Source organism: Adiantum capillus-veneris, chromosome 14, assembly GCF_014529385.1.
Source record: "Adiantum capillus-veneris isolate H3 chromosome 14, ASM1452938v2, whole genome shotgun sequence".
NCBI lineage: Eukaryota > Viridiplantae > Streptophyta > Polypodiopsida > Polypodiales > Pteridaceae > Adiantum > Adiantum capillus-veneris.
In genome coordinates, this window is record NC_140944.1 from 7,493,279 (window position 1) to 7,520,577 (window position 27,299).

The following is a 27,299-nucleotide window of genomic DNA, read 5'->3' on the forward strand; positions in this document are numbered from 1 at the left end:
GTTTTCCGTCCCATATTTGATCTCTCTCCTCCTTACAAAATTATCCTCCACAAAGAAATGTTTGATCTCTCTCTCTCTCTCTCTCTCTCTCTCTCTCTCTCTCTCTCTCTCTCTCTCTCTCTCTCTCTATCTCTCTACACGCGAAGTCTACTGCTAGTTGTGAAGGGCTATAGTGACGTGTAGGGTTGCAACATAGGGAGGTGTAGGTCATGGCTGTAGGGAAAAAATGGTTCGCGCAAGTTTAAGCAGTGGCGTAGTTCACACGGTCTAGGAAATAGCACGTTGTGTAGGTTTTAGCAGAGGCATAAGGTTTGAAAGGTAGGTATGATGCGAGGGGATGCTGGTGGATTGTAGTATGATGACAAAAATTAACGCGCAAAGTGCGAGGATTTTTGACAATAAGGCTCAACACGCTACAACGTCCCTTGATAATTTAAAAGAAATCAGGAGCAAGGGGGCTGCTTAGCACAAGGGCTGCTTCTTCAAGCATAGGGCTAGCATAAGCAGGAGGGGTGCTTGCAAAGCAGGTCCCTTTCTTATCAACGAGCGTGGCTCCCACTTGCTTCACCCATATCCTCATAGCCATGCCCTATTAGACATAACTATCCCCAAGTCAATTGCCCCATAGCCTCGCCTCATAACACCACAACTCTCTCTCTCTCTCTCTCTCTCTCTCTCTCTCTCTCTCTCTCTCTCTCTCTCTCTCTCTCTCTCTCTCTCTCTCTCTCTCTCTCTCTCGCTCATGGAAGCATTAGAGAAGTGCCAATGACTTCCCCCACTTGGAATAAGAAGACGCATACCTTGCTGGGGCTGCCCACAAAGCCTCCTTGATGCGGACACGAAAGAGTGTGGCAATAGAGAAGGAAATGAGAGAATGGAGAAATGAAGTGGAAGAGTGGAGGAAGGAGAGGAGCACTATTCGTCAAAGATGGAGTGAAGAAAGAGATGTCATGTGTAGGAGGATAGCTTTGCTTGAGGAGAATGTGGTCATCTAAGATTCCATCATCCGACATCTACAAGGTGAAATTCTTGAAGCCAAAAGTGGGAAACTTGAAGGAGGGGTGTTTCAGCCTTCCATGATGGAGGATCTAAACACAATCAAAGACATCTTGGGTCGAGGTAATCACCAAGACACAAAAGAAAGTGGAGGTGACTGAGAGTGGATCGAGATCACTAAGAAAGGAAAGGTAAGAGGCTTCTTCTACACCTACCATCATTAACATGACCCTCAAAGAAGAGCAAAGAAGGTGGTACGTGCCTTACATGTGAGGGCCATTGACCTCAAGGATGTCAACAATGTTGAAAAAGAGGTCACAAGCCTCATGTCCATGATGGGGATGAAGAAGCCTTAGTGAAGGCCCGAGAGAGTTCTAAAGGATAGAGTACTCATACTACATTTCCCCTCCTTGGAGGAGAAGGATTTCTTTAAGAAGAGGCCAACCCTCAAGAAGATAGGTAATTTTCTTGGTGATGATGTCACCCTCTCACATGAGAGAGGTGATGCCAGATATTGCAGTAGCAAGGGAGAAGGGAAAGGTTGCCTTCTACAGAGATTGTCGAGTGAGTGAATCTCTACACAATGATGTGAGACCTATAAGACCATTTCATGAGGACTCCCCTCCATTTCATGAGTATACAACATCCTTATATGCGGTCCCTGGTGAATAGACACCCCTTCTAGATCCTCCCCATCTATGAATAACTTCTTTACCATTGAGATGGTAAAGACAACCGTTGACAAGATGAGGACTAGGAGGGCATATGACCATGATGGTTTAGGTAGCTGAGCACTTTATACATGCTAGAAATATGCTAACAGAGGTTCTTGTAGTTCTATTCAATAGTGTCATGTATGAGGGACTACATGAGACTTAGAGACTATCTATTATTGTACCTATCTCCTACGGAGCATGGAAACTACCATACTATTATGATTGGACACACATTGGCACGATTTGCATCTACCTTGAGCAATAGTTGAGCAAATGGGCAGAGAGTGAGGGCACACGAGCAGTGGGACATACAAGCTTTAGGAGAGGCTTCTCCACTCTTGACCATATTTTGGCATTCACAGCCATCATTGAGGAAGGTAGGGCACATGGGATAGCTTTGTGGATTTCCGCAAAGCATTTGACATGGTGCCCAGAGCTATCTCTTTTTTTTAAAATTTTAAATAGCTATATATACGGACAAAAATGACAAAAAAAAAAACTACTTAGATGTAAGTTCACTCATGGAATACAAGAACAAAGTGGAGGTCAACGATCCGTTGAGCACGTCTGTGTGCAAGAAAGCTTGAATGTTTGATATTTCCAAACTCCCTTTCCTAGTTTTTCAGAAGGTGATTAGCAATACATGCAACACTTTTGGGTATGGTAATCTGGGGATGGCTACCACAAGTTTGAAGATTTTCTACTACCTGGGGGGTTTCAAAAACCACGACGACATGAGCCCTAGAATATTCTAATGTTTTTGCAATTTGACAATCATTTCTGTTGAAGGCACAAAAGATTTAGTTCAAGGCTTGTGAAATGGGCGACTGAGTTCCTCTTTGAGCGGCCAAAGAAGTTAGAGTTAAGGTCAAAGAGTGGCCCTATAATTTTAGAAGAATTTGGGTTGAGCTTGGTGGGGTGCCTAATAGTTTATTTTTTGTTTTAAGTGGGTGGCCAAAGGATGTTGAGATTGGGCAGTCAAAGGATGTTGGGAATGGTGGCCAAGAGGGTCAAGAGGTTTAGTAAACACTTTAATTTGAAGCGAAGTATAAATACAAGGCTAGAAAGGAGTGGAGCAGCGTGAGCAGGACTAAACGAGACGATGTGTAGCCTTTTGTGGGTGATGGCCACTTGCAAAAGGTCTTTTGCCAGCAAACATGAAAGAGAAGTTGTCCAACAATCTAGGCTAACCAAATTTAGCACCATTGGATGTAGTTTTGTACAAGTCAACAATTGGTACTTCCTGTGTGCAAGGGCTTATTCCCACAATTCTGACCAAACACCGCCTTTTCCTTGAATTCCTTCTCGCTTCTTTCCAATTTTCATATGGAGTAACGTGTCTTGATTATAAGAAAACTCCAATAGATTGTGAGCGACAAGGCTTGTGGTATGCAAAATTTTGGAACTTATTCAGCCTCTTGAAATTCTGCTAACGTTCTCAATTTTCTTTACTTCAATTTTTGCGATTCAAAAATCTTGTCCTTTTTTATGCTAGTATAATGGTCGTCGATCATGGTTGCATTTCTATAGAGATGCTTCTATCGATCAAAACATTCACTCTGATACCACTCTTGGGAGATCAAGAGAATGAATACTAGAAATCTTCAAATTTTCTCACATATGCATACCCATCAAACCTCTCATCATCTCTCCTTTAATCAAGTACAAACACAAGTGGACAAGGTAACACCATACACACACACACACATACACACAAGAATAGCTCTGATGGGTGATAGCTTCTAAGAGAGAAAGATGTTGACACAATTGCTACACACAACATGGCATAAGAGAAGAGAGAGGGAATGTTGCAACAGAATGGACTAAAGTGGTAGCCCCCAAACTCCACAGCACCTCTTGTGGAATTGGGTATTTAATTTCTTTATTGACTAAGTTGGTGCCAAAAATTAGAGGCTCCTCTTTACACTTAAGTTCATGGGTTACCGGTACCTATCACTTATTGCATGAGCCTTCATAGGGTAGGTTCTCACTAACTATGTAGAACACAGCAAGATGGGCTTACAATTTTTTTTTTCAAAACTTATGCAAAAATAAACAATCAGAAGCATTATTGGTTTTATTGTCGACGCCTTCTCTTCAGTTTTCAGAGTTCCAATCTACACAGTATCAATTCACTATTAGTGAAAAATAAAGACAACATAGTAATTAAACTGTTACGAGACTGGGCACCCTCCTGTTGTAGTGGTTAGCTGCAATTGGGATAGCTGGGTGTAATGGTTAATTATGTGCTCTCTATTTATTTTACTAATTGAGTTGATGATGATTTTGTAGAGTGGAATGCGGGGAGTTGATGAAGAGGCAACGGCAATTACTCTTGGCCATTTTATATTTGCACAGTATCTTAGAACATCATTTCAATAAGCCACTATGGCTCTGTAAATAGTTGTAGTGGGAACTCCCCTTATGGGTCATGCAAGAACTAATGAGCTTCACTCATTTACAAAAGTAAAAGTGGTTGTAAAAGAGGGGCCTCAATTTTTGGCACCTTAAACTCAAAGTAATATATTAAATACCAACTCCACAAGAGAGGGGCCGTGGAGTTTGGGGCTAGATTTAGGCCTTTCTCTTGCAGATTCTCTTCTCTACTCTCTTAAGCTATGGTTATTTTGCTGTGTACTCTCTAATCTAGTCTCCATCTCTTACACATCTCTTACACTCTCTTACAAGCTTGTCTATGTCAATTCTATGTTTACTGTGTGTGTGTGTGTGTGTGTGTCATAGTCTAGGTGAGTGTGTGTGCTTGGAAATTGGAAGAAGAGGTGGACAGTTTGATGGTGATGGCTTGAAAGCTTATGTTGAATATTCTAAGCGGTCGATCTCCCCCTCTTCTCCCAACAGTGGTATCAGAGCGAGGCGATGCTCTTGGAAATGCGACGACCATGGGGATGAAGATTTAAATTGGAAATTGGAGCTTTTGAAATCCTCTTGGTGCCAAAGAAAAATTCACAACCATGAAGATCTTGTTGATCAATCATTACAGCTAAGTTTAATTTTGTTTATATCTTCATATAATTTATTCTTAAGATTAGTTTTAAGGATGTGTATCATGCATCTAAATCGAGGACACAATCAATAATTACTCCCTCGTGCCATTCTTGGTACCAAAGGGAAGAGCTCTCCAATAAGCCTATGAGAGAGGCTGAGTCTATAATAGTAGGAATTAGGAATCAAAGCAGTGGTTAATGTCAAAGAAGACTCTAATTGTCAATTAAATGATATTAGTATATAGGGAATATTCATAAAGCAGTACGTGGATTGAATTGGCGAACATAGTAATAGAGAGGCAAAATGGTAGAGAGAAACATAGGTGCCGTTGTAGAAAAAAAAAAAGAGGAATTTGAAAAGGTTGCCGAGACAATTCCAAGCAAAAATATATTTAAAATTATAGACTCCACAATTGTGGGAACAAGACCCGAGCTTGTACTGTCAGCCAATCTTTGAAAAAAAAAAACAAAAAAACTTATGAGGTACTTCGTACACTATTGCACCATCGTTTTCTTTCTCTGCAATTGAGAGCAAACTGTGCGACCAACGAGGCCCTCCAGGCTTCGATTTATTCCACGCTGCTGGCCCCTACCCTCTTGCTAAGCTATCGACATCACCCAATTCATTGGGCTTGTTGAGATTCGAGAACGAGGTCGCCTAAGCCTCAAAAGGCTTTTTGTCTTCGATGCTATCATCAAATTCATCAACTGCTTGCACGTACAAGCCGAAATTAATTACCCAATCGTCTCATCCCCTCCCAACTTCTCAAGGCTGCCACACTGCAAGCTCAAGGGCCGACTCAGGTAAGCTATAGGTGCCATGTGGGCCCACCAGTCTCGCAATTCTTACACCAGCAACTTGTGAGTTAAGGCGAGCGCAAATCAACCCGCTGCCTGCAACAGCACAAGCCGGTCACATATTCTCCTTTCGTTGTCGTCCTCAGACCCTGCGCACTCTCTGCTCGCTGCCACTTTACTTTCCTCCATGCATTCACATGCAACTTAAGTGGTGCTTACTAAAGCACTGACCAGCCGCTTCTCTCCACCCCTTTTGGCCGCCCACTCAGCTCAAGTACTCAAAGTCCTTAAGGGTGCAATCACCCCTCTTATTCAACCTCTTGGTCGGTTACCAAATGCAATAATAAAATAAAGCCCTTGCTACTCCCTTGGTCTCCAATCAACCCCCCCGCGCCCTCAAATACTTGGGTGTCCGTGAAAAATGTGTCTCAGTTGAATATCGTGCCATTTTCAAGTTCGAACAAATGCCAATTGAAGGCATAGAGTAAAGGAGAAATTCTGCCCCAAACTCAAGAAACATAGTGTAAAAACCCAAAAAATAAACCTAGTGTTCTAAAATTTCCTCTTGGAAAATTCATGAAAAGGAATTTTGTATGTTTGACAAAAATGAAGTTTCCCAAACACTCTCAACCACCCACTTGGTACTCATTTAAAATCTTTCTCAGTCGATTACCCAACCAGACTTGCACTTGACCAAGCTTCAGAGCCACCCACTTAAAATTCTTCCGACCACCCAACTTACACCTTATTTTGACCGCCTAACCTTGGTTATTTCGTCCGCCCTTATCCCATTTTGTTGCCCATTGCATGTCTAGTCTTTTAAGAGGCAATCCTTTGCCATCGAACTCTTGTTTACTAGTCTTCCATTATAATCTTGCACTATTTTATTAAAAATGACCTTGTGACCTTAACTTTTGAGCTTTGAAACTTGACTTTATGAGAAGTTGGCCCTATTCCCACCAAGGCCTTTGAAGTTGGCCCCCCAAGTCGATACATCCCGATTCATAAGAACTCAGACCCAATTTCAAATTCCAATTTCACTCAACAACCAAACAGGACAACTAAGTTACAAATCTTTTGCGACATTGACATTATCATTCCAAGACAACTTGGAAGTAGTAGCTTGTGTTCTGACGAATACCCAAGAACAATACCATTGTCGAGCTCATTGTACAAACTGAATACCGCTAATGCTGATGATGTTGAAAACCTCTCGAAGCGGATAGAAACTATCAAAAGGGCTTACAAAGAAGCCTACTAGATTTGACACCCAGGTAAATTAATTTAAATTTATTATATTTTCTTGAAACAAGTTTTATCAGATGAACTTGTTTTATTAACTCTCCATGGAGTTTTCTCTATTTGTAAGTTCCAGAGATGGCACCGAGAAGACAGTGGAAGAATCCACTAAGCACATGTCTGTATTTGAAGCCATTTGGATTGGCTAACCACCAACATTCAAAATACGTATCTCAAAAGTTTATAATGTCCTTGGGTAATGTATCTCTTTCTTTCTTTTTCATCAATACCAAGACAGAGTGTATGTCCATGAATATAATTCGTAAGTTTCTCTCCTTTCTATCTCTTTACAACAAAAATTGTTGACATTCATTCATGATAATAATCAGTTTGTTATCATTTATGGATCATTACTTGACAAATGTGGTTTATCATTGATAACTCCATGTTATATGTTTTTCAATCTTCATGCTACTAATGATGACACTTTTAGTTCTAATGTTGACACATCACACAAGCGCTCACTCTTTACTACACATTCTCTCACAAATTGTGAGCTTCAAACTCTAGATAAGTATCCAATTTACAATGGTTTACACTCTTTTCAAAAATCCAAATGCCAAGTTATTGACGTGTGATTAAATTGCATCATTAATTTACTAGTTATGTGCTAGCTTAAATTCAAAGCTACAAAGATGTCTGTATAATGCAATAGACTATTTGTTCCATAATGGTATTTAATTATTTTCTTCAAAAAGTGCATATATTACCACATCTCTTGAATTTTTTACATCTAGACATTGGGCTTCCTAGCCCTATAAGGTACTAAATTTTTGGTGAAGTTTTATTTTCAGATATTCAGCCTTATGGCACATAAAGTGGGCAGGAGGACTGTTAAAATGCCTTCAGCTCATGCTTGGATACTTACTATATTTTGGGTCATGGTGTAATGCCCAAACAGATTTAAACAAGATGTCTCACCTTGAAATGTACTTTAATAGTATAATTTCCTTTCACATTGCCACCTTCACAATGCATTTCACATTAGTCTTTTACGACCATTCAGAGGACCCCTACCTACACACCACATTTATGAAGAGCCACCTTCACTTGTAGACCAAGAAGAGCAACTCATCCCTGATAAAATAGTTGACCATGAGACCACCACTATACGCACTGGAATGATTTATAACCGTTACCTTTTGACTTTCAAAGGCCACCCTAGAGAGGATGCCAAATGGATGCTTGAAAAGTTTTTTCGCAACTTTCCCGACCTTCTCCACACTTTCCATCGCTCACGGTCCAGTTGATTTCTCTATTGAGCAACTGAGGACAGTTGCTATCCCTGGTGGGAGGGATGTTACGAGACTGGGCACCCTCCTGTTGTAGTGGTTAGCTGCAATTGGGATAGATGGGCGTAATGGTTAATTATGTGCTATCTATTTATTTTACTAATTGAGTTGATGATGATTTTGTAGAGTGGAATGCGGGGAGTTGATGAAGAGGCAACGGCAATTACTCTTGGCCATTTTATATTTGCACAGTATCTTAGAACATCATTTCAATAAGCCACTATGGCTCTGTAAATAGTTGTAGTGGGAACTCCCCTTATGGTTCATGCAAGAACTAATGAGCTTCACTCATTTACAAAAGTAAAAGTGGTTGTAAAAGAGGGGCCTCAATTTTTGGCACCTTAAACTCAAAGTAATATATTAAATACCAACTCCACAAGAGAGGGGTCGTGGAGTTTGGGGCTAGATTTAGGCCTTTCTCTTGCAGATTCTCTTCTCTACTCTCTTAAGCTATGGTTATTTTGCTGTGTACTCTCTAATCTAGTCTCCATCTCTTACACATCTCTTACACTCTCTTACAAGCTTGTCTATGTCAATTCTATGTTTAGTGTGTGTGTGTGTGTCATAGTCTAGGTGAGTGTGTGTGCTTGGAAATTGGAAGAAGAGGTGGACAGTTTGATGGTGATGGCTTGAAAGCTTATGTTGAATATTCTAAGCGGTCGATCTCCCCCTCTTCTCCCAACATAAACCATTACATGCCATATAAACATAGTAAAGATATCATAGTAATAAACATATGACAGGAGGGTGCCCAATATTGTAACATGCTTTATTGGTGTTTCACTTATCCCAATTGTATTGCCAACCACATACAACAAAAGGGTGCCCAATATGGTAACATCAAGCCATGGATTACACCAACCTCTATAGAAGCTTTGATGAAGTCAATGATGGACAACATGATGCTCAACCAGCAACATTTGAAAGGGAACAATTGGCTCTAGAGAGAGGGAAAGAGATGTTGAGCGCATAGCTACTGAAGAGAAGAGGGTGGCCACGGGGCTAGAGCATGTGACACAGAGAGACCAACACATGCAAGAGTTGGTCTATCAGGTCCTCTTCCTGAAGGATGAATTGGCAAAAGCAACCACTGAGTCATTATTTTTAGAGACGACGGCTCCAATAACCCACTCATTGAAAAAAGGACTTTTAGTAAGTACAATGGTAAGATGTATACCACTATGATTTATTCTTGGTTGCATTACTTTACTACTAACAAGAAAAGTAATGCTAGTAAAATTTTGATAGTTGCCATGTTTTTATCGTGTGATGCCATTGATTGGTATCAACCATCACAAGAGGATCATGTCACCGAGCATCTTGACCGTGTTGCCAATGGCAAGCCACTATCTTATAGTTGGGTCAACTTTCAGGTTAAGCTCAAGGAGTGTTTTAAGCTACCGCAATATCTTTATCGATTGAAGGAAGATTGACGAGATCTCAAGAAAAATGCAACTCTTGCTATGTCTTTTTCTAATTGTATTTTGTAGATTGGTATTCAATCATGAAGTCATACAAGGATGGTAAGGAGAATTTCCTTTTTGGTTTGGACAAGTATATCAAGTATAATGTGAAGGTCCCACGCCTTACTGACTACAATGATGCTGTCAGAATTGCACTACAGCACGAAATGAAGCACAACAATGTATATCAATTATAATATAAAGGTCATGTTAGAGTTTTGGCATCTCAAGTGAATTTCCCAATGTGGTCCCATTATTTATTTTGGCTTTTAGGTATTTACTTTACTCATTTGTCAAAGTCTCGGTAGGGAAATCTACTGAGGTTGCTATATATGCAACCCCTTGCCTCCATTGTATCATACATTCAGTTATTCATTGCCAAGGTTGATTGGTTCATGGGAGTCTCTCTCTCTCTCTCTCTCTCTCTCTCTCTCTCTCTCTCTCTCTCTCTCTCTCTCTCTCTCTCTCTTGCTCATTCTCCTTGGTCTCTAGCTTCTGCATCGTCGACTTTAACATGGTATTAGAGCGGTTCTGGTGAATAGCTTTGGTGAAGAATGGCAAGCTGAAAGAAGAGCCCGTGGAGAGTACCCCCTTCACGGTGGCATTCCAACCCCCCCCCCCCCCCCCCCCCCCTCCTCCCTCCTTTTCATCTAGCATTTTAACACGCTGCACTATCGGAGGCCATCCCCTGCAGTATTGTTTCAAAACACTACTGCGTTTTGTGCTTCTTACATTAGCCCACGTTGAGATCTCCTGTCATTGTTTTTTATTGGTGGTCGTTGCTCACGACAATGTTTTAAAATGTTGCAGCCTGCCAGCGATCGTTGGCAGTGGTGAGCACATTAGTATGGCCCTGCGTTTCAAAATGCCAGAGCCCTGGCACCTCTTCACGGCGCCCCCCCCCCCCCCCCCCCCCCACCGCGACTCTACTTAGATTATTTTTGAATGATGTTTGCAGTGAAGCTTGCCAACAAAGTTCCCCAAGATGACCCTTTCCCCTTGATGGCTCATTGCCTTCAAAAGCCACGAGCATGGCTCATTGAGAAGCATCAACGAGCAAGTTTTGAGGGCACATCGGACTAGGCATTGGAGGTATTTTTGAGAGTGTCTTGGTGCATATCTAGCGGTTTGGAAGAAGTGGAAATTGGAGCCCAAGAGAGGGATAACATAAGGAGTAGCTTGGGATTTGTGGGACACCCACTACCATGCGAGAAAGTTTCCCAGATTACTAGATCTTGCAACTTCAACATGGTCCCCCCTCCCCGCTCGAGCACCAGCGACAAATTGAATGAAAATAACTACGCTTATTGGAATTTGATCATGCCACTTTGGTTCTCACAGAAAGGCTTATGGGATATTGTCGACGGCTCAAAGCCCCATCCCACGAGGGATCCCAAAAACATGTACACCTGCCTTCAAGATGATGAATATATTGAATCATGTGTGGATTGGGATGCGGCTAATGCGAAGGCAATGTCAGCCATAGCATAATCTCTTACAAAGGACATTTCTCGAGCCATTCAGACTTTGAAAACAGCCAATGATACGTGGTTCAAGCTAATCAAAATGTTTGATCAAGATTCTACAATGCGAGTAGTCACCCATCTTGGATAGTTATTCTTCATCCAGTTTCCACGAGGAAGTTCCATACAATCATTTCTTATGAAGGGTGAAGTTATTCATGATCAACTAGTAGCTATGAAAAGTGAATTGATGAGTACCCAGTTAGCTGCTTTGGTTCTCATAAAGTTGCCTGAAGCATATCAAACGGTGCCTAGGACACTTCGGCTACAAGTCATAAAGGAAAAGCTGGAATTTGATGATCTCAGCTCTTTTCTCATTGAGGAGGAAGCCGTGTTGATAACTCAAAGCAAAATTCAAAATTTTGAGAAAAGTGGAGAAGCACTTGCTGCTTCGGATACCAAAAAGAGGACCAAGAACTATTGTTACAATTGTGGAAAGTGTGGTCATTTGGTCAAGGATTACAGATCCAAAGGCAAAGATAGAGATTATACAAAGGATAAAGGTAACATCAAGCACCAAGAAAGAAGTGATAATGACTTGAGGAAGGACAACAAAGAGGCTTCTGGTGTGGTGATGACTACACTGGCACAAACTCCTGCCTTCTAGTCACATGGAGACCAATGTCGCCACCAGCTTCAGCGAGAGAGAGGCTTGTGAGTGGCATAGAGGGGCGTGAGTGGCATAGAGGGGCAAGAAGTGCTTTGTATAATTAATTTGGACCCTTGTGTTGGAGTTCAAGTTATCGGTGTTTTGAACCCATAGGTCGGAGTTCAAGGCACATGCATCTAGAAGGGAACCAATCAAACATATCTAAAACACTATGGATGATTGCACCAATCCATTGTTGTTGATCGGATCATGGATATAATGTGCTCCATAGTTCGTTAGCTTGGAGTATTATATATCGAACATGATGTGTTCGCAGTTCATGTATGGGGATTCTTGGATGAAGTGTGGTCCACAGTTAAATTTTCTAAAAGGCAACCGACGCTCAAGATGGCATTCTTCTAAGGTACAAAGTTGAGGGTAGCAAAACTGAGAATAGTCCAAGGCCTTCTATTGGGGTGTCCATGGTAGCTTCTTCATCGACTTGGTCTCACTATTGATGTCCAATATGAGTTGCAGAGAGGGTGTTAGAGTTTTGGCAGCTCAAAGTGAACTGTCCAATGTGGTCTCATTATTTATTTTGGTCTTTAGGTATTTATTTTACTTATTTGTCAAAATTTGAGTAGGGAAATTTATTGAGGTTTCTATATATGTAGCCCCTTGCCTCCATTATATTATACATTCAATTATTCATTGCCAATGTTGATTGGTTCAAGAGACTCTCTCTCTCTCTCTCTCTCTCTCTCTCTCTCTCTCTCTCTCTCTCTCTCTACGCTTTCGTATCGTCGACTTTGACAGGTCCCACACCTTACTGACTACAATGACGCCGTCAAGATTGTAGCATAATGGGCAGAACAATGGTAACTCTTATTTTTCTCAATCTTCAATTACATCTAAAGCTCAAAAAATTTCACCTGATTGTGACAATAAAGGAAAGGCTAAGCCTCGGGCAACCCCTCTGTTGATCCCAATGAAAGCTTTGCTAAAGAATTGATTGAAGGATGGTTAAGTCTTTAAGAAAGAATCGCTTATGGAAAAGAAAGAAGATGTTATGTCACAATAAAGGTCACATGAGAAGAGATTGTCCTTAGTAGTTACCTAAGAAAGAACCCGCATCTTCTATTAGTGTCATGTGTGAGCAAAGTAGTGCACCCTAGGTTTTTGATGATCCTAATGAGTCACTCTTTAAGTGATATGGTCACATGAATGGTTAGCGCATTGTGATCTTGTGTGATTCTAGCAGTGTGCATTGTGAAGGTATTCCAACGATGCGGTCTTTGATTTGCTCCTTGCATGGACTCTTCGTCGCAAGGTTTGTTGTCTCTTCTCTTGTTGGGTGCAATATGATTGTAGGCATTAAAAGTGGTTTCGTGAGTCTGATCGGGGATGGCCGTGAAGCGAGCACAACTAGGCAAGCAAATGATCAATTTTGCAAGTTTGCAACAAAGCCAGCAAGCAAAGACCTTAAGGTTCTTTCTCTCTCTCTCTCTCTCTCTCTCTCTCTCTCTCTCTCTCTCTCTCTCTCTCTCTCTCTCTCTCTCTCTCTCTCTCACACACACACACACACACACACACACACACATATAGAACTTTAAAGTTGAAATGAAATAAAAATAGATGAAATTATACCTTTTCACAAAAATATTGCTCTGTAGATGTCAAAATGAGATGAAATTATATTTTTTCATAAAAATGAGCCAATGATCAATTTTGCAAGTTTGCAACAAAGCCAGTGAGCAAGGCCCTTAAGGTTCTTTTAGAGAGAGAGAGAGAGAGAGAGAGAGAGTTGAAATAAAATAAAATTAGATGAAATCATATCTTTTTCACAAAAATGTTGCTATGTAGATGTCAAAATGAATTAAAATTAGATGAAATTATATCTTTTCATAAAAATATTGCTTTGGGTCAACACATTGAAGAACAAAGATATTCTTAATTTTAAACCCTTGCAAGATGGACATAAATAATAGACACATTGAAGAACTAAGATATTCTTAGTTTTAAACCCTTGCGAGATGGACATAAATAATAGACACATTGAAGAACTAAGATATTCTTAGTTTTAAACCCTTGCGAGATGGACATAAATAATCGTCACAAAAACCTTTGAGCCTTGAACCTGCTTAGGTTCGTTTGGCCTGTGTGAGCATATCATGCACAATATTGGGAGCTATTTTGCTTTGGTGAATATGCATGCTAACGTGCACATCTTGACCAAGAATTATCGGGAACACATAGTATAAGTGTAAACAAGCTAGATATCTTTTCTTCAAAAAAACACGTTCTTGAAATTCCTTGCACGAGCACGATGGATTCTTCCGAACCACAACATCAATCAGCTTTGGATCTGAATCTGCTGAGTTCCACACCTTCAGTTTGAACACCTCTTCAATGCCAATCTTCTTCACCATAGTATCTTCCACATGCATTCTTCGAGTCAATGCATAAGTTACTTGTGTATATGCAAGCTTTGACACACCTCGTCTGTAAGGAAGGCGCTGCCTCTCCTCTACATTTGGGTCACTTGTCAGTGGGGTTGTGGCATCAATGACTACCTGAATTTGTGTCAATGGAAAACCAAATGTCAAATCCCCCAACCACTAACTTCTTCGCCTCTACTATCTTCATGTGTGTCCCTTTTTCAATCGGCCAAATTGTGGGAAGACTACCAGGAGCATGTAGCACAACCTTACTAATGTTCCAGCAATGTCTGACATCTGTGTTGCAAAAGTAGCAAAACTTCTCCTTCTTCCATTGGACCATCTGGCAGTCACTCCAGGAGCATGGTGCTATCTCACCCCCGCGAACAAGTGCATCACATTTCTTTCCAGATGCCCAGTTGCTACACTTGAACCTACTCGCCATCAGCACTCTCCTCAATGCCCACATGGTGGGATGCACTTTCATCTCACATGCCTCAAGATCATGCAATAGGCTTTTAGCATTGTCTCCTACTTTCCCCTTTCCATGAACGATAGCTTCTTGTCTGTCTACTGAGACATAGTTGTACTCCGGACGATGGCTGCACCTTGCTTCATCTATGCTGTCCTCTTTATCCAGTGACCTCTTGACCCGAAGGGTCTTCTTTTCACCTTTAAAGTTGATTCGTTGCGGAAACATTGGAGTCCCAGAAATTGCATCATCCACTACCTTTGTAGTTTCAACCGGTGATGGTGTTTTGGCCTGTCGTGATATTGCTCTATGGATCAACACCTCTAGAGTGGGCCCCGTTCCAATCAATTTCCCCTCAAAGAAAGCAATCTGCCTTGCACATTGAAAGTACGCATTAACAAGGTCGGTGATGCATGCATCGTACAGACTAATTTTATGTTTATACCCCTCTCCAGTGATCCATGAACCATGCTTAGATTCTGAAAGATTAGTCTTTGGCACCAGTGCATTGGCTATGGGCTCATTGTCCACAAGCACAAAGTTGCCCCAACGACTAGCCCTGTGATGCCACCAACCAATCCAAATCTCAAGCTTCCGAATTGAGCTATCCAATGCCTTCCCTGTTGTCCACCATGCCCTTATTCACCTAAAATGCTCAAGTGCATCAGACCTAGTAGACGGCCGTGACAAGATTATAAGGAACATGGAGACACTTTATCGAGGTAAGACATCAAAGATTGCAAGGATTGCAGACCCAAGCAATGGGGAGCAGTATTGGAATGCTGTGCTGTCACTGCCTTGGCATGATCCATCCACCCACATTGCCACTGAGGAGAAATTGAACATGATAGGATCATCAATGATTAGCGATGCTAATAAAGCTCAGAGTGTGCGCATGCTGGACAACCACAATGCAAACTAGAGAACTTTGAAGGGACTCCCAAATGACAAAGCTAAGGTTCGTGATTGGATGCATAAGTATTGCTTTTGGTTGCAATTGGCAGACCATGGTCGTATACTCATACAAGAGATAAGGGAAGTCGATCATGTGCCTCCACCTCCTGAATCTCGTTGGAACTCCTACGTACAACAATGCAGAATGAGGTTCTTTTTGTTAGGAAATAAGACGTAGCTAAATAGATAATTGAGTAGATTACTTAATGGAGAGAGACAGATTTATATACACGAGATTATAGAGTAGAGAGAGAGAGAGAGAGAGAGTACACACGGCATACGTGGTTCACCCAATGTGGGCTACGTCCACGGGAAAGCAGCCACTCAATGGCTTTAGTACTTCAAAACAAGAAGTAGTTTACAAAGGGATTATACCCTTAATGGAGCTCCCGCCTTGCTTCACTTTCACCACCTCACACTCACCTTGTTGCATCAACTTCACACTATGAAATGTGTGTAGAAATGGCCTCATTTTATAGGCCAAAAGGGCTGCCCTCTCTTATGAAAGACAGCCATGTGTAGCCACCCTTGTGCGAATAAGTCCAAATCGAACCCTCCAATCCGCCCATGTGTGGCCGCCCTTGAGAAGACAAGTCCGCTTTTGAATTCGGCCACCGGCCATTGAATTCGGCCACCGGCCACCGGCCATTGACTTCCGACCACCATCCATCGGCCATTGACTACCGGCCACCGGCCAACCGACCGGTTGTTTTCCAACCACTTTCCGGCCGCCGTCCGGCCATAATATTCCAGTGAAAAAGAATATTCCAGTTAAAAAAAAGTCTCGCGGGCCTCCGTCCCCGAGGCCTTTAAAGTTGCCCCTGATTCTTGTCCGTGAAAATTTTGGTTTCCGGTGAGTGATTTTCCTTCATGCACGATGGCTTCTCCTCATAATGGGGGCCTTACAAATGTGCGCTTTTACCACAGAAAATTACAAGGGTAAATCAGGCTCCATACTTAACACTTTTGAAAGGCTTTCAAGACTAATGAGGGGGGAATAAAGTTTTCTAATGAACCTGATCTTCAACCCGGGCTGAAGACAGCTGCAACACGGGTGCTTTACAAGTGCAACTCCTTTCTTTTCTTGTTTCTTCAACTTACTATAATGGTGGAGAGGCTCATTTCATCTATTTGATCTCTTGTAGATGGCGCTGAAAAGAGCATGATGAGAAACATATACAAGAAATACCTGCCATGGAGTACGTTTGGAAACAGGTGGACTAGCCGGTTTACATGTACCAAGATGTGAAACTTGGTAGGGTAAGTATAGCTCTTTGATGATTCAATGAGCTCCTCTTGCAAATAATGTTGTCATGGCCCATGACAAGTGCACATTTAATGTAGCCTCTAAGTGAGGTGGAGACAAGGCACTGCCCTTGGTGGCTAGACTTGCTTGGTCAATGGGCACCATAGGAGGAGTTAGAGTTGTATGACTTGCACAAGACACAATTGCAGATGGGGACAACAGAACATCAAGAGCAAGGGGAGACTCAATATCTCACTTTGCCTCCACTGGGTCAGCAGTATCTAAGAGTAGTGGCAAGAGGCCTCCAATGCCAGTAAACCTTGGCAAAGAAATAGTTAATAAATACTTGGCGGCACAACAACAATCTGAAAGGGAAAGGACAACCACCTTAGGAGCGTCCAGCAACAAGGGCACTTATGTTCCACCTGAATTGAAACCAACAGGTAAGGCTAAAAGATAGAAATGTCTTTGGCACTATCAAATATGTGCCGGCGCCTAAAAGAAGAGTTGCGTGCAGGAACTGTGTTTTTCTTTCATGTTCAGGTGTAGGACTTGTGGAAGGCAATGACTAACCCAGTCAAGAGCGAGGAGTTGACCTCTAGTGTATCTGAGGCACTCAGTATTGTCTGCAACGTAGGGAGGATTAAAGGGAAGCAAGTAGACAACTGTGTTGATCTAATAATTGCCGACTTTCCTTCTAATGTGGCGGTGGAAGGATTTTCCCAGAAGAAGGTTCCGGGGTGGAACAGGCTCGGCCCAATGACATTTGAGAGCACTTTCAAGCTGGCAGACCTCTACCTTTCTGACTTGGGATATCTAGTTTGCTTGTATCCACTGTAAAAAGGAGTGTTTATTGAGCGCATAGCCACCAGATTGGGGTTTGCAATGTTCCGACGACAGATTGTCCACACTCCACCAATTGGAACCAAAATCGGGCACATTGTCATGCATGTGAGTCTCCCTCCATTTGGTTTGGATTGTTGTTTGTGGCCAAGTATTGAGTGATATATCTACTTATGATTTGGAGTGGTTGTGCTTTTAAGTGTCTTGTTTAATGCTATCGGTCTTTGTGAGATCATCCACCCCAATCACAACTCTTGATGTACATGAGGACCAGCTAGCAAAGATGGACCTGGGGGAGGGTTTTCAATCAGCAAAGGACATAATATATGATGTGTAGGAACCTAATTGATGCTTTGAATATATGCATAGGAATTTTAATCTTTAAAGAATGTGCATGAAGGTAACAATGTGTAATTTTTTTATGGTTGCTCTATCATGCAGGGTTCACCTTGAGGATATTTCAGTACACAAGGGAAAGCCTTGGCGAGGTGGGACTCACTGTGGCAAGAAGCTGGCAAAGTACATAATATTCTTGTTTAGTTGCATTGAAGACAATGCTCGACCTCTTTGCAGGCACGTGAACGTTTGGGTTGGCTGTTGCCTTCATGGGTCGCCATGTTTTGATATTTGAAGGAGACGACCGGATCTATTCTACACTCCTTCTTCCTTATCGGAGTATTGAATTGTAGTTGACAGGTTGGAAATGTTTTTCATTGGTATATGGTTGAAATTGTTGTGTACACATAAGGCTATATGCACCGGCTTTGTTCTAGACTCCTTCCTTATCGGAGTATTGAACTATAGCTGACATGCTGTATGTTTTTCATTGGTGTTTGGTTGAAATTTTGTGTTCACATAAGGCTATATGCAGATTGCAATGTTGGATTGAGTCTACTTTGTGTATTAGGTTGAGATTTTTTTTGAAAATTGTAGTGTTGTGCATCAGGTTGCTCAAGGTTAATTCAATTAGTTTCCTGCTGAACAGTGGTGTGGCTATTTGAAGCATCAAGCTGTAGCTCCTCTTTGATGAAAATGGGTCATGATTAGAGGCTCGTTGATGCCTGCATACATGCATATTCTTGTCAATGCAGAACCTGGCCCTTCATTTGACGATGGCTGGGGAACGTTAGCTTCCTATCCTCACCCAGCAAGCAGAAGGAACTGGCTGGACTTGTCCTTTCCTCACCCCTTCACTAAGACTCGAGAAGAATAAAATACTACCTGACAAAACATCACAAACAAAACACTAGCTGTTAAACTTCAGCCGACTCCTACATGTTTGTCGATTATGTAGTCAACCTCACCTGTCTCAATTGTGGAATCTCACACTACGAATGATTGTTGTACGAATTCTAGTTGTTTCTCCTCCATAGGATGCATTTGGCCGTTTGATTTCCCGCACTTGTCCTTTGCACCGAATGACAGCCTTTTGATGTTTTAACTACAAGACAAATTACTTCACAGGATCTTCCTTTGCTGCCTTCTTTGAAACTTTGAGCCGTGTTGCTACCTGCCCAACACCCGTTATCTCACACTAGCAAGAATATTTGGATCGGCAAGAATATTCGTAAATTCAGATCAACAAGAATATTTGCAATTGGATTATAAATTCTTGCAACCCCACTTCCACAAGGATACAAACCCACAACCCGACCTTTGCCAACAAAGTGCAGAATCATCTCTCTGTTTTGCATACACACTGCAGGGAAACAAACAAAGAAAGTTCAGGGTTTGTTTTTTTGGGGGTTTTGCTATATTTTGGGCGCTTTTACTATAACACCCTCTACAACACCAAATCTTGTATGCTAACTGCTCTCATTTATGCCACTCCAACAACAAAGGACCTCAAGACTACATTATGATAATCATGTTTGTTAAGAAGTATGAGCACCTATTCTTGATCGATGATCTTCCACCGCGTCTCCATCCCAAGCGTCTCGAGGATCATCGGATTGAACTCATGGAAGGAGCACATTCCATTAGCAAGGCTCCATACCGCTTGAAAAACTCAAGAAGAGGAGTTAGAGTGACATGTGACCAAGCTGATAGCAATGGGATTTATACAACCTAGTGCATATCCATTTGCAACTCTTATTTTATTTCTCCGCAAAGAATATGGTTCTTCTCGTATATGTGTAGATTACAAAAGATGACAATCAATAAAAAAATTTCTATGCCTCAATTGAGTACATCCTTGATAGGCTCGACGAGGCTAAGATTTTCAACAAAGTTGATCTCAAGAGTGGGTACCATCAGATAAGAGTAGGACAAGCTGTGGAGAGTGTTGATAACGTACATAGAAGAGGAAAAGGAAGAGAACTTGCAAGTACACTAAAGCTGATCCAAATTCTAGAATCGTTCTACTAATTCAAAGGTTAGGAGAGTGGCTTATCCATGCAAACTCATCAACTTACTCTAGTTCAACTACTCTTTTGCATGCATTTCTAGCCATACCTATTTGAGGTCAATCCCACACCTCATGAGTCATCCTCCACCTTTCCCTTCCCTTCCTTATCTTCTTCCCCCTCAAGCCTAGAGCCTTCCCATCAACTGCATGAAAACAATCCCTCCATCACATAACCCTCCCTGAGTGTGTACTCAACCCATAGAGCAGAGCTTCCATCACAACACGGAGTCCACCATGTAAGATCACAAGTGCATACACTTTTGGTGGGGGGTCAGTACAACAAAAAGTTGCATATCACGTGGGTTCAATAATAGGGAATATTTTATTCTATATTTCTCACATTTTTACGTACAAAACAGTGTTTTAAAAATTATCTTGGAAAAATTTACACATTGAATAACAAAAGGGTCCCTTTTATCGATGAAAAATTCACAGTCAAGAGGTTTTATAAATAGTTCTGGAACGCACGTGATATATAGATTTTACATTTAGTGCTGCCCCCCCCCCCCCCCCCCCCCCCCCCCCCCCCCCCCCCCCCCCCCCGCGGGCTGAGATACACTTATAATTGTGTTGTCTTACCAAGTATAAACATACTAACAATATTTGGAACCCGTACAGATGAATTTTGACGATCAAAAACAGCTAATGACTAACTCAAACTCAAAATAACTAACTTCTACTCTATGTCTATTTGAAACAAAATCCAATGTCAACAAAAGAATCCACCTTTGACATATAAAGCATACATACCCATATCCATATAAAAAATGGCAAGCTCCTAGAAAGTCTACTGTACTATTGACTATTTTCAACTTAGGTTTGCTTAAAAACTCTTCACCATCAATCTTTCATATAGAACTTTTGTTGCAACATTTTAGCAAACAATTATGTTATAATCAAATAAGAAATATATTTGAAGTTTTGTTAAAACTCGTGAAGTCAAAACGCAGAGAAGCTTTAAAATATATGTAACAAATTTCTTGGTCGAGGCCAAAAGTTCAAAATAAGGCGTCCAACCAATGTGAACATAATGTTAAAAACCATGGAAAACATTTGCAGAAGACGTGCTGTTAAACAAAGAAACTATCGACTTTGCTTTGTAAGCTCACAATAGAGGCCGCTCACCACAATGTTGAAATGGTCTTGCCAGCCTTGGGTGATGGCATTGACACCATCCTTGCAAGGTTTTGTAAAAATTGGCATCTTCTCCATCTTCTTGCAGGAGGTTTCTCCCTTATGAGCTTCGCATGCTTGTTTATTGATTGAGCATCAGACTCTAATACCACTTGTTAGGCATCCATAGCAATGGAGAGGGTGGGATGGCAACCATACAACTACCAAAAACATTACACCAACTACAACACACTCAACCACTGGGCCAAACAAATTACATCACCCAATTTTCTTATCTCCCATTATCTTTCCTTATAATGCAACCGTCATATGCATTGTGCCTAGTTCATAGGAAATTCTTCTTGATTTACTTTTGTTCCAAAAAGTTGTACATTTCACAATGGTTGTAGCTTTGGTCTCATAGATCATTCTGAAAATCAACATTCTATGTCATTTTATCTCCCTCTCCCTCTCCCTCTCCCTCTCTCTCTCTCTCTCTCTCTCTCTCTCTCTCTCTCTCTCTCTCATATTATATGCATATGTATATATTCTTTATAAAATTCAATTTCTAGCAATTATAACTACTTATAAGGATTTGCTAGGAGATTGAGTTCTCCTTTCACACCAAAAAGGCTTTCTTACAATTGAAAGAGTCCGGATGCACATGAAGAAGGAAATTGTTGCTGTGTCGGAATATGTTGAGCTAGCGACAAATTTTGTACCACCTTGTCAAAGTTGTGAGAGTAGGGCGTTGAGAGCAGAGTTTGCCGCTACGGCTCTCAATTTTCCTACAAACTCCAACTAGATGCGAGCAAAATTTATGTTTCTACAAGGGCTATGTGCACCAAAGGAGCCTGTCAACATTAATCTAGGAATTCGAAGCATGTATCTCAACCATCAATTCGTTATTATGTGCGAACTCTTTACAAGAGGCCACTTCAAACTAGAAGTTTTTTCCCTTGGGACTTGGATTTCCTACAAATTTTGACATATACCTCTAATTTTAAAATTGAAGATAAGAACACCAACAAGGTTTAGATAAACTTAGTATATTTCAAGCATTGGAGCGCATTCAAAAATGTTTTAAGTCATCAATAATCGAGTAGCCTAAATGTTTTGCAGAATTTGTAATGTGGTTGCGGCCCCTCGACGCTATTCGACTTTTCTAGAGGAGATCTACGATCTCATATCATTGTTGATTGTCAGTTGGTCAATCCATTTGCGAAAACATGTAGTGAAAATTGATAATTAGTTATTTATTGCAGTTGATAAGTGGCAAAGCTTTGGTCTATGCAAAAGGATAGCAAGTGTATGGATATTTTATTATTAAAGTGCTCTTTATGAGCCATGGCCACTTTGTGTCCGGGCGGATAGTCAGTATTCATTTTAAGCATTCAAGAAATCTATAAGTTAATATGTGCAAGAGAAAAATGCTCACTCTTGCATGCGGGGATATTGCACCCAGTGTCTGTGTTCATATTCTCCTCGCACTCTCCTCTCGTCGTGCCGATGCAGCACTTCACTCTACGAGGTGCATCTGCACGTGCTCCCTTGCTCTCTCAGGTCGTGTATAACTTGATTATGGTGCACATGCTATTCGCTTTTTCCTATATTTTGCACGTCCTCTACGCTCCCGTCTGTAGCAATGGTATCAAAGCACAAGGCTACGGTCTTGATGATAATCAATAAAAGAGCTACAAAAATTAAAACTTGAGCAAGGAATCTATGCGATTATGCACCACAGCTAAGTGCACTTACGTAATTCTTTTTTGGTTTATTTACATTTTTTATTTTTATTCCTCGACGTTATCCGTTTATTGCAAATCTTTGGATATCTTAGTAGTAATCCTTCATAAATTTGTAATTAGTGAAAAAGATTTTAATAGGATGTAGAAATCATGATATTTTATATCGCAAAGCTCAAACATTACTAATATCTCAATTAGCACTCGAAAAATCAAGATATAACTTGTTAATAGTAGTAGTAGGCACATGAGATTGCATACAATATCGAGGTTATGTATAGTAAAAGAAGAAATCTTAACATACCTCTATGGTCGATTTCATCGAGAGAGACCATTCTCACAGAACATTAGAAGAAGAAGCTTTAATGTAGTTTAATAAGAAGGAGAAGAAGCAGAAGTAGAATAGATTCTTCGGCATAGGACCCTAGTCGAGTTTTGTCAAGGTTTGATGATAGTAGAAGAAGAAGGAGATAGAGAAATTGGCATCTTTCCATTCTCATTGCGGCTCTTCTGATCATGATGGCGAACGATCCAAAGAGAAAAAGTTAAGAAGAAGAGGAAGAATCAGAGAAGGTGGGACTTCATGTGGGAATTTTCTTGCCCCATGGGAATCACCACCAGAAAACTTTGGTTTAATTAACAAGGATGCAATACACTCTTGCATCTACCATCCCTAACAAAGCCACATCAACAGAGCTATCATCATCCGCATGTGACATCAATATAATGGAGCAACAGATGTTGTTGATTATTGTTCTAACAAACCATGAGTGTATCATGCGTGTGGAGAAGATCATGGCACACAAGCCAAGGTAACCATTTCTATGCCTTTGCGCACCGACAACGGTCGTCCGACTGAGTCCGGTGGCAACAATCGTCCGGCCGGTTCTACCTCTTCCCTTGATAGGTGGTGTCTCAAAGCACCAGCAAGGTGTGAAGCCACCAAGGCTCTGCGATGCCATCCACCCAACTTCCAAGGTAGCCGCAAACTGGACCACACGTGGATAGTGGGCTTGCAACGGCCGTAAAATCCTTTACGACTTTCAGGACGCTCTCATCCCCACAACTCACGCGCCACCATGCAAGGAGCATCATCCAAAACTCTATGTTCATGGCGGCTGCCCCTCCCGAGTCCCAACCCTTTCATGAAAGGCCGCCAACTACTACTCGACGCAGGAGCATGCAGTGGAAGTTTCCTCATCATGGAGTAGAGTGTCATGCTCTCTCTCTCTCTCTCTCTCTCTCTCTCTCTCTCTCTCTCTCTCTCTCTCAATTGGCAACCACAAACACATCCCGCAAGATTAAAATACCCAACCACCAACCCACCTCACTCCTTAGATCACGGAGTGCATCTATCTCTCTCTCTCTCTCTCTCTCTCTCTCTCTCTCTCTCTCTCTCTCTCTCTCTCTCTCTCTCTCTTTGGTCAACCGCCATCGGACTCATGTTTGTCTCTTTGCCTCTCTAGGGCTCTTGCCAGGGCCGACAACCAACCACCCATAACTGACGTCAAATGTGCAGGCCACCCTATAGATCTCTCATTCAACCTCTACACGACATCTCACCATGCAGCTTTGTAGCTGCCAAACCACACTTAATGTCCACCATGCAGGCTGTCTCGTCCTCGTGCTATCAATAACCATATATTGGGCTGCTTGCCACGAGCCGATTGCTAGTCAAGCTGAGTGGACAATAGCCGCTTGACTAAAATGGAGGTCAACGAAGTGCTCATACGGCTCGATCTCGTCACCAAGGAGACAAAGCACGCACATGCTGCATACTTGAGAGCTTCTGTACATAAGGTAACCAAAGTGCTGGCCCCCACCAAAAAGCGCGTGAATGGCCCAGTCGGTCACCTGCACCTACATGGGGGCAAGCACCCCGATATATAACTATTGCCGAGGTTCCCTTCTCACCCACCAACCTCACCCTTTTGAGTGGCCAGAAACCTATCAACCACAGACATCGAAATCTCTCTCTCCCTCTCCCCCCCTCTCTCTCTCTCTCTCTCTCTCTCCTTTCTCTCACCAACCACAACCATCCAGTGACTCTTTCTCCTTTGTTCTCTCTCGCTGCAGCAGCCTCAGCAACCACGCAGAAACTCAAAGGAGGGGCATGCCACAATCGCATGCAATGCTTCATCGATGGAACCTTTAGCACCTAGACACCTTCAAATCATGTGACCACCAAAACGCAACCATTTTAATTATTATTCTAGTAAGCAGTGCATTCACACATAAGGTAGTTTACGGCAACGCATTCTCCTCATTTTTAACTATAGAATAGATACTAAGGGAGTTCCTCCCTATCTCTCTTCCTCTTTATACACTTCTATATGTTGCTACCATTCATGCTCGTGCTCTCTCTGCTTATCCTCTTCTACCAAACTTTGCAAATCACACCACATCTTTATCATTCTATATTGTTCTCTTATCTACCAATATAACACGTCACGCAAAAATCGGTGCACATACCGACGAGACAACGCTTCTTTTAAAAGTAAAATACTATGGAATAAGCATCGTAATAGACACCAGTATCGTAACGCGGTATATGCACCAAAAAGGACCGTCGATATTCACACAGGTAATATAGTCGAAATACACGCTGTTATTAGCACATGTATACACGCAGTTATAAGCGCCAAAAATTGTCTCTAATATCGATGCTTTTTTTGAGCCCTATACCGGTGCGTATATCGAACTCTGTTTTGACGACCAAACCTGCAAATTTTTTTCTAGACAGAGAGGACTGGGAACTGATGCTGTATGTACTATAGGAACAAAAAAGAGCCCTCTCTACCCAAAGGAAGAGTGCACAAGCAACCGTACTCCACCTACACGTTGACACTAAAGAGCGGGTGTATACAGATTAGCAAAACTGTAAAAAGAACAAAACCACAAAATCAAAAGCTTAATCATGATAAGTTCTCAAAATCATAACCATAACATCGACTCCCAAACCATACGCACAACGACATAAAGATTTTATAGCCACAATTAAAACATGATTCAAAAACTACAAAACCATAAACATAACCCACTTCCCATACCATAACCATTACCATAACTTGCTTATCATACCATAACCATAACAACCATACCATGATTGCAAAAACATAACCATAACCATAATCTAATTGCTAAACCATAACCATCACATAATTGCATACCATCACTGAAAACCATAACCATAACTTGATTGCCAAACCCTAACCATACCATGATTGCCATACCATCATTGCAAAACCATAACCATAACTTGATTGCCAAACCATGATCAAAACCTCTGCCATACCATAACCATAACCTATGTGTCATACCATAATTGCAAAACAAATCATAATCACAAATGGAATGCAAAACCATAAACATAAGCATTATAAAACTGTACATGCAAACAATCATTGAGTAAAACTATATCAAGAAGACCACAGCTACAAAAAAGACTGTACAAAGAAGACTGAGTAAAATTGTATCAAGAAGACCATCATGATAATGCTTCCCAACCAACGTCCTCTCCCTCCTCTTGCAGCTAGGTCAAAAGGGCCATACTTCTTCTCTTGGGGTGTCGAAAGGCGCTTCACCGGCAACTTCCTACAAAATTATGGTTTAATCATGAGATAAATCTTCAACCTTCATATATATTTTCAACAATGCAAAGCATACGTATAATACTTACAAACTCATGTCGAAGTGTGTTATAGTCTCCACTCCCAAGATGTGATGCTCCAGCAGACTCCAAACGTGCTCTGGCTACATCTCTCTGGTGCTGAAATCTTTTTGGACTGTCTTGTGTCTCTCGAGCAATCCCTGCCCACTCCTCTGCGTCCCACCATGTCGAATTTTGGACTATTGCCAACATTGTACCTATCTCTCGCCTGTGATCGACGGCGTGACATTGTGGCCTTCACCACGTTTAAAATCTAGTCATTCGAGACTGAACCGTACCCCTCTGCCGGCATGTACTCTCTATGAATGGCCTCGACGATGTAACTCTTTCTTTCATCGTTAAGATTATCCCAAACCTCCATCACAGAGTGACCAAACTGAATTGTACAGAGCTGTCGAATCCTCTGTCGCATGGCCTTTTCGACCCTATCCGCCACAACAGCTCCATCCCTGCTCTTGTACACCTTGCTAGGATCATGCTCGTGTGATCCCCAAGGTGTATGTGGTGTGCCAATCGGTGAACTATCTACTGAACAGAGTGGGGGACGCTCTCTTGATGGTGTGGATGCATCGATAGAACCGCTACCACAACAACCACCGCCTCGAGAATGACACCTACCTCGTCTCGAGGATGAACCACCCGTCGGTGTAGGGGACACACTAGTCCTAAGCGTAGGGGACACACTCGATTGAGGTGTGGGGATGGTCGGTGTAGGGACCACACAAGTCCT

At 41.7% G+C, this 27,299-nt stretch overlaps 1 protein-coding gene and 2 pseudogenes across 3 annotated transcripts; 1 reads left to right on the plus strand and 2 right to left on the minus strand.

Annotated features, from left to right (window-relative positions):
• Positions 1–13,733: 13,733 nt before the first annotated feature.
• On the minus strand, positions 13,734–14,895 carry LOC147441853 (uncharacterized; annotated as a pseudogene).
• Positions 14,896–16,865: 1,970 nt separating this feature from the next.
• Positions 16,866–17,974, plus strand: LOC147441854 (uncharacterized; annotated as a pseudogene).
• Positions 17,975–18,537: 563 nt separating this feature from the next.
• LOC147441855 (uncharacterized) lies at positions 18,538–21,380 on the minus strand. Of its 3 annotated transcripts, XM_086529530.1 has the most exons (7): positions 21,167–21,380; positions 19,608–19,632; positions 19,526–19,543; positions 19,289–19,333; positions 19,037–19,144; positions 18,939–18,956; positions 18,538–18,855 (listed from the first exon to the last, which is right to left on the minus strand). In XM_086529530.1, the coding sequence occupies exons 1-7, from the start codon at positions 21,251–21,253 to the stop codon at positions 18,761–18,763; spliced, it is 396 nt and encodes a 131-aa protein (XP_086385656.1). In that variant the 5' UTR covers positions 21,254–21,380; the 3' UTR covers positions 18,538–18,760. The 3 variants fall into 3 exon arrangements, 1 of the variants encoding a protein (XP_086385656.1); XR_015190275.1 differs by lacking the exons at positions 18,538–18,855; positions 18,939–18,956; positions 21,167–21,380 and adding an exon at positions 20,089–20,104 and having other exon boundaries at positions 19,003–19,333; positions 19,526–19,632; XR_015190276.1 differs by lacking the exons at positions 18,538–18,855; positions 18,939–18,956; positions 19,526–19,543; positions 19,608–19,632; positions 21,167–21,380 and having other exon boundaries at positions 19,015–19,144; positions 19,277–19,327.
• Between the last annotated feature and the right edge of the window lie 5,919 nt (positions 21,381–27,299).